At 42.8% G+C, this 14,668-nt stretch overlaps 1 protein-coding gene across 1 annotated transcript in view; it reads right to left on the bottom strand.

The window, feature by feature from the left end:
* Positions 1–332: 332 nt before the first annotated feature.
* Positions 333–14,668, bottom strand: part of SLC6A6 (solute carrier family 6 member 6) — a 271,368-nt gene continuing 257,032 nt past the window's right edge. The window contains exons 14-15 of the mRNA XM_085624442.1: positions 6,572–6,742; positions 333–3,148 (exon numbers count right to left, since the gene is read on the bottom strand). Of these exons, the coding sequence (XP_085480568.1) occupies positions 3,008–3,148; positions 6,572–6,742 (312 nt within the window). The 3' untranslated portion in view covers positions 333–3,007. The remainder of the gene's footprint in view (positions 3,149–6,571; positions 6,743–14,668) is intronic.

Genomic DNA, 14,668 nt, shown 5'->3' with positions numbered 1-14,668 from the left:
CAAACACGGACATACGATTGTCCAACACAAGCTGCAGTGCACAGCCGGGTGGAGCGGCAGCACAGGTTCCCAGTATCTGTCTGAGCGCCGAACCATGGCGCTCACACCAATCCCAGCATGGCTCTCCTGCTGGAAATTGTATTCCCAACATGACAGCAGTGCTGGGACTGGGAGCCTGCGCAGTGTGCAGCAGTTCCTGGAAGGAGGCGAGGATGGGGAGGAAAGTGGCGGCTGTCGGAGCAGGTAAGTGCTACTTTATATATTATAGTGAGCAGGATCCACTCAACACTCTACAGTCACATCTTCGGAACATATCATTGGACCATGGAAGGTTTTCAATTAAGACCTTTTATATTGTGTTTCAGGCGAATGTGTAATTGTGTGGTTTTTTTTTTTTATAAACCAAAGTGTTTCTTAGATGAAATGGAAGGGTAGCAACATTAAATAGTGTTATTTAGGTAGGTGTGAAATATTTGCTAGGTTTAACAGAGTTGTGTTTATCAAAGGGAAGTGAAAGGTTCACAGTGATCCAGCGTATGTCAAAGAAGCATGCATCCATGGACATTTTTTAGAATTTGTACTAAGATGCATTTACATGCAGGGGGGCAGATTTACAAGCCCCTTGCGCCACTTTTGCGTCACTTTTAACATGGGAAAATTGACGCAAAAGTGGCGCAAGGGGTTTGTAAATATGCCCCGGGGAATCTAAACTGAACTCATTTATTTAGACGAGGGTCATTGATGCTCAGAATATCCACCATGCATCGCACATTGTGGACAGCACTGCCTTCAGGTGTTCTCAGATGACACCCAACTAACCTGTACAGTGGCATGTACCACAGTAATTAATAGTTAATGAGCAGGTGTCAAATAATGCCATTTATAAGTAATAATTCCATTTATAATGCATTCATTCAAGGTAGATGCTTGAAAGATAAAACTGAATTTTCCTACAGCTCAGTTGCTATGGTCGCTTTTTAAAGTTCTGTGACAGTGACACTAGTCTGTGTACATCAGGCAGCGCCTGAACTCTCCAGAACACAATGTCCTTGTTTGCTGCTGAGCCCATATTTCTGTGCATGTCATGGAATTAGATATCTGCCCTGTTCTTGCTCTAGATTACAATGGCTATTTTTCAAAAAGCGCGCCAAAGCAGTCGGATGTTTCAGCACACAAGGTGAATGAGACCTAAACTTATATAATTACATTCTTAGGGGTCACCGTGGACAAACATGCAGTTTTGCATTTCTTATTGCTAAGTGGTGGTCCCCAATGTCGTCAACAATGGCACTACAGCATTAATTATAGCGAAGAAACATCACACAATTTGAATTACACAGTAAGTGCATGAATGTCAAGTTTGCAGGACATTTACACTAATATTGAGTGCATCTAAAGTCAGTAGATCAAAACCCATCCCATCAAGGTGGGCTAACAGTAAAGCGATCTACGTGTGCATTACCTGAACTCTTACCGGACCCACACTCATGCAGAATGAGTGTCAGTCCCAACCTTGCTTGTTACCAGGTAATTTCTCAACACCAACCCCACCTTTCATCCTATTGATGTTGATAAACTACTTGCACCCTGAATGATATAGTTAAACATATCTAAGAAGTTCAGCAGTTTGGTGTCTTTTCTCCGTTTCACAAGTTTCTCCAAAACAATGTAAATGTCCGGTATTCAGCAGAGTTTGTAAGAGAATAGGGAGTAAAAAATTCTGAAAATTTCAACTTAGCCTTCAAAAATTACAGAGCTATAGGCACGATTTCTGTACTTCGACTGAAATTCCTGGATGACACAGCAGAAGTATGGGGTTTTCTTCCAGCCTGATCCCACAGATATTGGGGTTTCCTAAAAATCCTCTTGTAAACTCAATTGTCTCTGTACCAACCAGGTCCAGAATGCATACCCAACCCTGAAATATTTGTGACATAACACTAGTGTCTCAACAGCTGAACTGGCCAGACATGTCCTACATGTAGCATTAAGCATCAAGGTGCACTGGCTGGCTTCCAGTAGCAAGGACAGCGCAACATTTTGTGGGAAGGCCCAATCTCTTCCTAGTAATATACATTCATTTGCAAAGCTGTACTGTGAGCAGACATGAAGTTTATAACTCTGTTACCAGTTCTATCCTGAAGCTGCACTCAGAATTCAGAGAGCTCAAGAGAAGGATCAACAGATATATGCTAGTGCACACATTACATTCAGTGAACCTGGCCCTACATGAGATGGGGAAGTGGAATCTGGTCTGATCCTATTGCACAGCCTGAGCCTGAATGCAAGGAGCCTGGTGAAACTGGTCCAGTCCTCACAAGCATCCAGAGTCCCAGATGCAAGGAGGTCTGCTGAAATTGGTTCAACCCTTACATGCAGTGAGAGTTTGAGATGCACTGAGGTCTGGGGAAATTGGTCCAGTCCTCAACAGCAGCTGGAGTCCCAGATGTGACGAGGTCTGGGTAAACTAGTCCACACATCATGCGCAGCCGGAGTCTGAGATGCAACGAGGTCTGGTGAAACGGGTCAAACCCTTACATACAGCTAGAGTGAGAGATGCATGAAGGTCTGGCGAAACTGGCCCAACCCTCAACTGCAGCCAGAGTCCCAGATGTGACGAGGGCTAGCTAAACTAGTCCACACGTCATGCACAGCCGGAGTCCGAGATGCAAGAAGGTCTGGTGAAACTGGCCTCACCCTCACCAGCAGCCAGAGTCCCAGATGAGAGGAGGTCTTCTGAAATGGGTCCAGCCCTCACATGCAGCTAGAGTCTGAGATGCACTGAGGTCCAGTCAAACTAGCCCAACCCTCAACAGCAGCTGGAGTCCCAGATGAGAGGATGTCTGATGAAACTGGTCCAACCCTCGACAGCCTTCTGAGATCCAAATGGGTGGAGGCCCAGTGGAGCTGGTCAAACCTTCTCGTACAGCAAAAATTCGTGGTGGGCAGAGGTCAGTAAAAGCTGGTCTGCATCTCCTCCCCCTGCATGGTGAGCAGGAGACAAAACTTACATCATGGTCTCCACAATGACATGGGTTGGCTTGGTGAAGTTTCCATTGGCGGCCCCGTTGGGACAGAATGGGGTGGCTGCTTCCGTCTCCTTGGCCCAGCGGTTGAGCTCTCGCGGGGCAGCCACTGATTTTATCCTCTGTAACAATAAGAGAAACGGGTCGTTAGAGAGCGCCAACGAGCTGCCATGCTATCTTCAGTAATAGACATCCACGCCATAATCAGATTTTGCCCCATCTCCGATAGAGTTTCTGGTCGATGGGTTTAGGCATTCTGCACCTTTGTGACTATAAGACAAAACATGTTGGAAGCTTTTTGTCGCAAAGTAAATTGTAAAGCAACAATGTGATTGGTAGACTATTAAAACTGTTGTGGACAGCTGTTAGGTATGCTGCCTTTAAACACAGTTTCAAAAGCCTCACAAGGGCTAATGAAATGTATTTAAAAATAACCTGTACAAACACGAGACAACTGACATTTTCTGAGGTTAGGTGAGTTCAAACAAAGAGAAAATTTCAATTCAGGAAGTGTAAAGGGTCAGTATTAAGGGAGACAATTGATAAGGAAGGATTTCCTGACAGCACAGAATATTTCTGTAAATGTTTTTCTTGATTAATGACATTCAAAGGCTAGTATCCCCATCCTTCTGTACTGCCAGCCCCCCGGATCAGATTTTATGTCCATGGGACCCAGAAAAATCAGGGTGTCATGCTTCCAACATTCCATTTAAAGCCCTGTTTCTTCCACACAGTAATATTAATAACTGACACTGGGTCGACTCGCAAGACATCTGGGGTGGAAATCATTTTTCAACTTTTATGGACTTCTCAAATAATTTCACTTATACTGCTAGGAAGCTGCCATAGATTCATATTAGTACTGTCATGAATATTAATAATCTTTATTCTGCAGTAAACACAGCCATAAAAGATAAAAAAGTTCAGGACAAATCCATTCAAAGAATATATCAGCGCTGTGCAAATTCGTGGGACCCCCTGTCTATATCAATCAGGTCTCACATTTCTTGACCTTAATACTGCTCTTAGAACATTTGTGACAACAAAAAGTGTACGAACATTAGGCCAAAGTTGCAAGAGTGCTATACGAGCCAGCCTGAATCCCATTTCTTTTAAATAAGGCTTAAGATATAATCGCCTAGGATAGGTAAAATATCTACATAAAAACACAAAATGTAAAATATCCTGAGGGGACCTATTGTTGCAGCCACAGGGGCCTCTATCTTCTACACATAAAACAAAGCCTGAATGAGAGGCCACTAAGGGGCATATGTATCAAAAACGCTTTTGCGATTCTCAAATTGCGATATTTAGCAAATCGCAATTAGAGCATCGCAAAATGCAATGTATGTAGGATTTCCAAAAAATGTTGCGAATCGCAAATTGAGATTCGCAAATAAGGAATTCCTTCCCATTCATTCCTCTGTGCTAGGAGGCCCATAGGAATGAATGGGAAGACATTCTCAATTTGCGATTCACAATTAGAGAATCGCAAATTGAGAATGCAATTTCAAGTGTGCCAGGGTGTCAAAAGGACACCCTGTTGCACCCCTGAAATATGTATGTGTGCACATACATGCCCTAAGGGCATGTGTGTGCGCCACATGGCACTTTGAAAAATGCAAAAAAATGCATTTTGCAAAGAAATCACAATTTACCACCAACCTGAAGTTGATGGTAATTTGTGATTCCTTAAGCCAAAATCGCACAACTTGGGTGCTTCCTACATTGCATTTAAGGAATCGCAATTTGGGATTTCTTAAATCTTTCCGTATTTTGCGAGGGCCTTTTGGGATCATACATCCTAAAAGGCTTTTTCCCGTTCGCAAACGGGCCGATTCTGAGAATCGGCCCGTTTGTGAACAGGAATGGGCTTGATACATATGCCCCGAAATGATTGAACATATTTAATCTAAAATGAATGATTAAAAATCTATCATGTTCTATTTGATTAATGATGTCCAAAGGCTTGTATCCCCATCTTATGTACTGCCAGCCCCCGGGATCAGATTTTATGTCCATGAGACCCAGAAAAATAAGGGCGTCATGCTTCCATCGTTCCATTTTCAGTCCTGTTTCTTAATATTAATAAATGAAACTGGGTCGACTCGACATCTGGGGAAAAAATAAGAATTTTTCAACTTTTATGGACTTCTCAAATAATTTTACCTATACTGCTAGGAAGCTGACACAGATTCATATTAGCACTGTCGTGAATAGTCATTTACACGTGTGGAAATGCACATATATCCTTTTCCACGTGAGAAAATGTCGTACTGAAGGGGCTTTACACATTCCATTTTTCTTTTGTGTGTTTCTCAGCAGGCAATAAACGTTTCTCTATGGAAGCGACACCTCTCCTTACACCCTCCATCAATACAGTGGGTGTCTCCTCTCATTTTCATCATGAAAACGGATTAACCCCTGCTGTTGACAGAAGTAAATCTCTGACCATTTACACAGCTGCATAAAAACTTGTAAAACATTGTTGAATTGCGACAAATCTGCACATTTGCATTTTAATTACCGCTTGCAAATGGATCCACATGGAAACATCCAGAAATAAACCTGAAGAGCAGATCCGCTCACAAGGAAATTGTAACATGCTGGTGGTAACGCCCATTTGTGATTAAAAATTGACACTATTCCGGTAACATCAATTAGGAGTTTGCACTCATAATTTTCAATGTTTGTATATTTCGGTGTGGAGTGGAGATACCTGGTTGAATTAGACTCAATGCCTGTTGCATAAATATTCTCTAACTATAAGGCTCAGAGGCCATCCATACACATCTAATGTTGCTGTTGGCAAATAATCAGTACCCAGCGACCTCACTATAGATCTAGAACGCTAGACTTAATTTTCCTGATCAGCTCCAGGATGCAAGTTATGACTTACACATTATAGTCCTCTGAAAATGTATCTGACTTGCTATGTGCTTATTTCAAATTATAAATAAATACATCTATCTACTAGCCCAACATGGAAGGTATTCTACAGTGTCATACCCTGACTGTCCGCTAGATGTCCACCATGCATCACCATGCAATCGTTCATTACAAACCGGTTGCAAATGATGCATTGGCCAGAGATACATTGTAAAGATCTGTATTTGGATCGCCACCATAAGCTTGTTGAAGGTAAACACATGTATAGATTAGCTTTCCGAATCTTACAGGACTTCCGAATTAACAGAATTAGCAAAACGTGACAGTTTATATTGCCAGGAGTTATTGTCATACATGTGTCGTACATTGAACTATGCTTTCTGTTGTAAAAAGATACATTCATATAAGGAGGAACATGTATATCAGACAATGTCATAAATGCTGCTTCTATGTACATATAGGTGCATATATAGAGAGGTTCATGCCTGCTACTAAAACTCTAAGAAATGTCATGGAAAAATTGCATACTTGACCACAAGAAAACTGTGAACATAAGACCATGTAAATATTACTGCTTCTGTGCACGTGTGGGTATTTATATATAGAGGTTCTCTCCAACCATACAACATGCACCATCGCTTGGACTGCACCCTCACCTCAATGAGTGACCCTTTCGACTGCACAATGCGGATGACCACGACCATCGGGATGCAGATCATGGAGGAGAGAGCCAGGCACCAGCCCAGGCCGATCGACCAGTCAGGATACGTGTAGGTTTTGTTGTACGTCAGAGGTGTGTATTTGGCCAGGGAAAAGACAAAACAACCCTGAAACACAAAAATGGAGGATTAATTTTATTTATGAAGCAGAACATCAAAGGACTGCTGCAATTTCGTAAAATCCTAAGGTGCATATTTACTACTTCTGGCGCATCTCTGCTAATCAGCAGGGATGCGCCAGAAGAGTTGCGATGCATCTGCCCAACCGTGCGCCACCACTGATGCGGCGCATATAGAATGCGGCGCACCGTGGCGCATGGATGGGCAGATGCGTGTCGCATCCCCCGTCGAAAAGGCTGCGCATTGCTGGAGTTGCATCGCCAGCGCGACGCCGCTCCAGCAAGGCTCGGGGGTGCCCTATCCCTAACATGCTGCGTCAATCCTTACGCCTGCTTCAAGCAGGCGCAGGGTTTTGACGCAGCATGGCCTTAAAAGTGACTGAGTGAAATCTTGTAGATTTCACTCAGCCACTTTTAGGAGGCGTTCCTGCGCTGGAACGTTCCCCCCCCCACGCCGGAACGCCCGCATGTGGCGCAGGGCTTTACAACATGACGCATCTCCCAGATGCGTCACGTTGTAAATACCCCGCAGCATGGCGCTGGCTTTCCGCCGCCGCTGCGTCACAAAAGTGACACAAAGGCGGCGTAAAAGAGGCGCAAGGGGCTTGTAAATCTGCCCCTATATGTTAGAATTCCAGCACCCTGTAGTAAATCTTCCCGCTATTAAGGCAGAGGAGCGTTGATCCCCTGCTGCCAGCGCCGGAGAGGTGAAAAATAAAATGGCAACATTTATTACCATTTAATTTTCGTTTTCCCCACTCGAGCCGTGTTTGGGGGCGGGGCTACTGGTGCTGACTGGCAGCAGGGGTGAGGTGCTCACTACACCAGTTTTCGCGGTGCATGTCACTTTGGATGGCTGTCTTGCGATGGCGAGCCTGATATGTGCAATGTAAAGCTCTCCACACAGCTGTAGCGTCGAGGAGCACACTCCAGCCAATCCTGGCACCGCTCTCATGCTGCTAACATCAGCAGCATCAGAGCAGCGTCTGGATTGGTGTGTAGAATTGCTGCAGATGCTGAGTAATGGAAGCATGAGGAGTCCAGGACCGGAGGAGGTGAGCCGAGGAGCCAGCCCATGGGTTAGTGCATTTTTATTTTGCTTCTCATGTTTTATACTCCGTTGTGCCTGGCTACTGTATAAGCGCTTGTGTGTTTCAGTACTCCCCAGCCTCTTCAATAGTAAACGAACACATTTTGGAAGTAGTGGCAAACATTGAGGGGCTCATTTATGAAAACTGTTGCATCGCTGCGTGAAAGTTTTCACTGTGCCCTCCTTGCGACAAGATGGATGCACCGTATTTAATGTATAGAGTTCTATGTCGCAAGGAGTTACAGATATGTCAGTATTTCTGACGTATCTGTAGGAGCAAAAGTGGCACATTGCTGGGGTGTGTCTGAAAACGGATGCTACTACCGCAATGCGTCCTTTCACATGGGGCAAGACCCATGTGAAAGGGCCTGCGAGGCAGGCATAAGATATTGATGCAGTAGAGTCCTAGAAGTGTCGCAGTGAAATCTCATAGATTTCACTGCACCACTTTTACGACCGTTTATTGCGGTGGAACACCCACCCTGCATACATTATACCTGAAGCAAGTATAATGTAGCCCCAGGCCCTTACAAAGTGATGCATCTGCTTAGATGCATCACTTCGTAAATATGGCACAATGTGGCACATTATTGACGTAATGAGCCCTTTTTGGGGTGTAACACCCTATAAATGTTTAAAATAAATAATGCGGTGTCTGAATCAGATTACCACGGTGCTGCCAACATGAGACAAAAGACTGGACAAAATATGTTTCAAAACCAATCATGAAACGTCTGCGTGCTTTATTCATAAAAACAGGATCCAGGGTGATTCAGCAATAAACCAAGGATACCCCATGCCTCTCATTTCCCATCCAGCATATTGTTCTGTACTTTCAACACGATCTTTTGTGATGAATGATAACATCTGCAATGTGCCGAGAAAGAAACCGCTCTCATTCAGTTGCTGGTGCATAGTTTATAATCACAGGCCATTCCTCTGGCTGTGCACAATGTGTCAATGAAACCTTTGAGTGGCAGCTTGTCTCACTGAGGTTATTTTCTGCCATCGGTTTTCCTTCTATTCAGCGAGAGTTGAACCCTTCCAACCAGTGCTGGCCGGCGCAGGTAAGAGTGGTGGGGTGTGGGAGTCAACAGACGACAAGGGAAAAAAGTATTAAAAAAATTAAACCAATTACCACTGTCGGCTCCCCCCTACCCCGCCAGCCCCTCTTACCTGCACCAAATACGACTACTTCCAACAACTGGATAAAAAAAGGTGAAAGCAATGATTTGCCCACTCTTTTTTAAAAAAAAATAATTACCCCTGATCCTGTCTTATGATAGACTCAAACGCAACTTTTATACCTCACCACTTTCAAATGCCACCAACCGCCACTGAGTAAATCCAGCCACATCTGTAGTACTTAGAGGTTGGGTTGAGCTGGCCATAGTGGGCATCGGGCGTTTGCCAGGGAGGCTGAAGGGGTGGGGATTGTTTTGGAGCAGTGGGGGCCAGTTTTGGAGCAGTGGGGGCCGGTTTTGGAGCCGGTTTTGGAGCCGTGGGAGCCGGTTGTGCAGCCATGCTGTAATATCGGCCCCCAGTAACAAAAGCAACAGCAAGGGTACAGTAGAGTGGCAGCCTACACCGCCAGGAAAAGCAATGACGCTACATTCAGGGGTTCCTTGATAATGTCACCAGACTTTGCTTAAATCATTTATACATAAAAGGTTGTGCTAATTCTTAAAAAAAAGGCTCAAATGAGCTATTTCTTATGAAAGAGGCTGTTATTCATGTTCATTTGGCAGGCTGTTACATATAAAGCAGGTTCATATTGAAAAAATATATATGGGCAACGTGGTAATTTACATTCACACTCCCTTTGCTGTCAACCAGGGGGAGGGGGCAATGGATCTGGGTGGAGATACACCGAGGGACATTTCATGAAAAAGGATACACCTACCTTAATGGTGCCATCCACTGTAAATTAAAAAAGGACGCTCTTTTTTACAAAGATCCGCACAGCTAGCAACCACCAACAATAGGCATTCTTGAATGTTCCATTATTTCATGATGTCAGCTTGGGTTTCGAGGCGTGTCATGACATAATTAATAGAGCGACCCCTATCAAGCGCCTAGATACCCTATTGGGTGATTAGCCCCGCTTTATAAATACAGATTTATTGATTGATTGATTGAAGAACACTGTTTGTTTATACCTAACTGCTGATGGAGCAGGGTTTTCCGTAAATAAACCTGCTCGGAATAAACCTCCCATTGTGTGAGAATCATTAACTAAGATTTTGAAATTAACCGAGAAAATATTAATAACCTTTTGTTTTGGGAAAGAAATGAGAAAGGTGTGGGAAAATGACAATTGGTTTATGTAGGCCACAAATGATTTCTGCACGAAAGACAACAAAGAAGGAGAAAAATTGTATTTTTATGAGCAAACGTGAATGAAAATGTGTTTACTTAAGCAGTATTAATTACATATAATAATAGTTAAAATGATTGCATTTTTAGTAGATTAATGAAAGATTGAAATTGAACTTTAATTTTGAACAAATAACTGAATCTGTTTATTTCTCCTAGAGAAAACTGCACACTTTACAAAGAAGGGCTCAAAACTACCATTAGGAATAATTTGCCTTTAAACGTAGAAATGTAGAAAAATGTGTTATATTCTTCATTGTGACTATTGTATTTATTTCTTGTGGATGGCTACATGTTTGGAGTATCAGCTGAACTTCCTACTGTCCCAGGAAATTTTAAGTTTTGAGGATAACTGTGCTAGTAAATTGTAACAAATTTTCTGAATGTGCGTGAGTCAAGAAAGGAGAAGATTTTGATTTCCTTTGCTGAAGGACGATGATCACAGCATGAGTCTAAACAAAGAACTTTTGAGAGTGAAGATCGACGGAAGTGGTGTGACTTATCACCCAATGTTCACCCAATGTTTCTGGACCAATGAGGATAGAGAATTTCCTGGATTTTGTTACTAGAATAGGGATGGACTTTTAACATTAGGGTATAATTATTAGTGTTAGAATCTTCTCTGCGAGCGGTGTGGCTTAGGCAGGCGTGACGTGGGTGAGCATCTCCGTGTGAGCTGAGAACTGATTTCTTAAGCTCATCTATGGCTGTAGCTGCCCGATCCTGACTTTTTAACTTTGCTCCTCATACCTTTGTGAGGATTGCCCTAGCTTTCCCTTTCGGCCGGAGTGTTAGCTTTTCCGACTATTAGCACGCTGTGCTATAGTTTTCTTAGGTTCGTATGAAAATCTGTATTTGCATTGAACTTGTTATAATGCTCTTTTGTCTCTTTCTCTATCCACTCAACTCATGCTCCTGAAATGAGGTGTTATTGTGAATTAGCGTTCTGAATTCTCTTGTGTGATGGTTCTGAAATTCGATGTTGTTCCTTTGTTTGACCATTTCATATGCTTTCAAAGAAAATAGATAAAGGAAAGTGAATAGAAAACTGAGTCTGTCATTATTGATTATTTTAAATAACAGTTTGTAGAATATTCCCTTTGTTGTAGGGCTTCATAAGGGGATATCCATCTTAAACTTTGGCCAAATCCCTGTCAACTCTCTGAAAGGTCCGTCGGAGGACCAGATATAGGTATGGGCCAAAATTCAGTCATATAAAATAGAGGTTTAGGTTGGTTACCTGTGGTGATATTATCATCCATGCGCTCTTATGCACCCTTCCGCTGTGCTCGCGCTATCACTGCTAAATAGAATCAGGAGAATAATCTATACAGAAAGAAATGGTGCCACAGCCTTGAGAAAAAAATGATTCTGAATGGGACAAATGAGGTGATAGTGGCTAAAAACCACACAGGTGGCAATACACATTACAGAGGTGATAGTACTCAGGCAGCCATTTTACAGTTCAAGCCTATAATACATGGAAGATCTGCATGTAAATCTGTGGTAGGTATGGCCTGATATTAGGGTCTTCTTCAGGACATAAGCTTATTGAAATCCCTTTCAATACTGGCGTGACAATATCCTGCTGATAAGACAGTGGTAACATTTGTAAATCTGTAGAGCTTGTAACACGAAAAGGAGTTCAATGAAATATTGCAATGCACACTATAGCGAAATGCCTTCATTAATAAGACATTGATGTCCTATTTAGTGCCAATGTTGCGTGCAAAGTATGTTTTCATTTTCATAATGCTGGCATGTAAAGAGTGAATGCAACACTTTGCATAAATGAATGAAAAGAGCAGGTGACAACACTTGTGGCCTCAGGAAAAGGTCCCTTTTATTTCAGGTGGAGTGGGTTACTTTAGTCACCCTACCATCAGCATTATGAGATCCACGGGAACACAGCAGATATGTTTGCCTTCAGCAGACGAAATCTGTGTGAAATTCCAGGAAGGAATGTGGAATCACTAGTTCACATAATAGAATGTTGTGTGAAAAACTGCAGTGTTGTGATGTAAAAACAAGAACATTGCATACCTTTGGGCTTCTTTCCAATATAAAACACGTTTCTCCCTGGAAAGTAAATCCCAATTCAACACTTTGCAGCAGTTTCTGACACTTTTGGTAACACTGCACCAGCACACGGTATTGCATAATACGGCACTTGATTTATTGCGAGGAGTGGTGCCATTTTCTTGGTACAGTGTATTCTCCTGTCAGAACACATCTGTAATGAAAAACTAATGTACTAGCACTTCTAGAGGGCATTTAATTATAAAAGTCTCAACAAAGGCACTTATGGTAACAGTAAATTCCCTGTCCTTTCGACAGGAAGGAGAGTTGGGGTCTTGCAGAGAGCAAAACAAGTGTTGATTTAATTCATCAGGATGGTACATTGATCACCAACAAAAGTACTAGAGATGATCCTAACATCCTTATCCACTTTTTCTATATGTTTAAATTATAACTTGTTTGTGTCTGCATATCTTTAGAGGAATGCTGTATGTTATTTTATGTTATGTTATATATCCCTTTCTTTTCCATTGGATACAAAATGAGCCACTCCAGAGCTGCTGTTAATCTTTGCTTATTTTTTGAGCTGACGAGAGAGTTGGGCATTTCTACTAACGAGAGACATAATTCTTATTTTAATTTCAATCAATTTATTGCTAGAAATTAAAATGTGTTTGTTCTAATGAGAGGTAGACTACTCCATTTCTCTTTAGCAAAAAATAAATAAAGATTAACAGCAAATCTTGTATCCAACGGAACAGAAAGCTACTTCTGCAAAAGCAAAATAAAATGTATAACGAGATGCAAGGATAGCAGGTGTCTAAAGCATGAAGCACCCCATGGACATGTTCTTCCCTGGAAAACAGATTCTGTGGACATAGGGCATCTGAACTCAGGTTCCAAAAGGCCAGGTGTGTTGAGCTGGTGATCTGTCCACTTCTAGTGGATTGCCGAAATGGTCCTGTTTTACAGATGTTTCAGTTTCTTCAGAATTTCCTCAACTTCCTATCTGAATTTCAAGTTACAAATTGTTTGAAATTGAAATAGTAATTTAAGTGCAGTTTGCTTAAAAGCCTACTTTAAAGGGGGCCTCCTCTGGAGACGAAAAGAACAGTTGATGAGTCAATGAGACACTTCCATGTGGTGGGTAGCTTGAGGGGTAGTTGATTAACACCAGGACGTCTTCTTGTGAACACCTGCGTCCCTTTTCAGGTGGAGAGAAGTCCATAAATGAGCACAGACCAAAACTCATGAAGTTCCTTATATTGTGGCCAATAAATGTCACAGAAATAACTATAGCAAGGGTTTCCTTTTCCACCCCTCTGCCAGAGACTAGCTGCAATATTCTTGCAGGTTTTTTTTTCAGATAAGGTAGCATCTATTTACTCTTTCTTTCTGGCATCTGCTAGGAATGTGCCTTGCTTGGTTGTTTGGTTCGAGCCTTCATCTGACTGTAACGGATTACTCCAGTTCATTTGAGCTGGACGAGTTACAATCTTGTAAATCTGGATCCCCGCTTGATCCAGCCTCTCCTGGCATCTTGGCTCGAGGAATGGTGAAACTGCTTCCGATATTTAGAGAGCTTCTTAATAATTCTTTTGCAGTGGCCCAACTCCAGTTGAGGTGAAAAATCACCTCTGTGGTTCCATTCCTAAAAAAAACCCTTCCCTTGACTGTACCAAACCCGAGAACTACAGACCGATCTTGCTGCTTCCTTTTCTTGCTAAATTTGCAGAAAAATACACCAATGGGCAGCTTTTGGGGCTTATTGAGGATAAAGACCTTTTACATGCCATATAGTCGGGGTTTCGTCCTTGGTATAGTACCGAGTCAGCCCTACTGTTGGCTTTGGAGTCCATGCGTCAGATTATGGATAGACGTGACACGGCAGCTTTGTTGCTGCTGGATCTGAGTGCAGCCTTCAACGCCACATCCCACGGCCGCTTACTTGAGTGGGCATGTTTATGTTTACAGGGTCGTTTACAAGGCCTTGGCATGGCTGGTTTCTTTTCTGCCGGGTCACACCTTTCAGGTCCTGCAGAAGCCTTTCTGCTCTCAGACTGTGCCGCTGGCCCAGGGGGTGCCAAAGGACCCTATCCTTTTCAATTTGTACATACGCCAACTGGACGATATCGTCATGCGTCGTGGTTTTCAGAATCTTTCAAACGCTAACAATATGCAGCGGGTCATCACCCTGTCACAGAGTTCTGCGGCTTGTTGAGGGGCTGCCAGTCTGAGGTAGCGTAATGGAAGGACCTCAACTGCTTGAAATTAAATGCAGACAAGACCGAGGTCCTCATTCTGGGGAGGGAGCTCTCAATTTGGTCTCCTGCTTCGTGGCCTGCGGCACTTGGTTCCTTCCCTTCGAAAAAGCCTACAATTAAACATTTAGACATTTGGTTTGATGAACATCCCAACTTTGATAGCCAA

This window comes from Triturus cristatus, chromosome 9 (assembly GCF_964204655.1).
Source record: "Triturus cristatus chromosome 9, aTriCri1.1, whole genome shotgun sequence".
In the NCBI taxonomy this organism is placed as follows: domain Eukaryota; kingdom Metazoa; phylum Chordata; class Amphibia; order Caudata; family Salamandridae; genus Triturus; species Triturus cristatus.
This window is presented reverse-complemented; position numbering and strand designations above follow the sequence as displayed.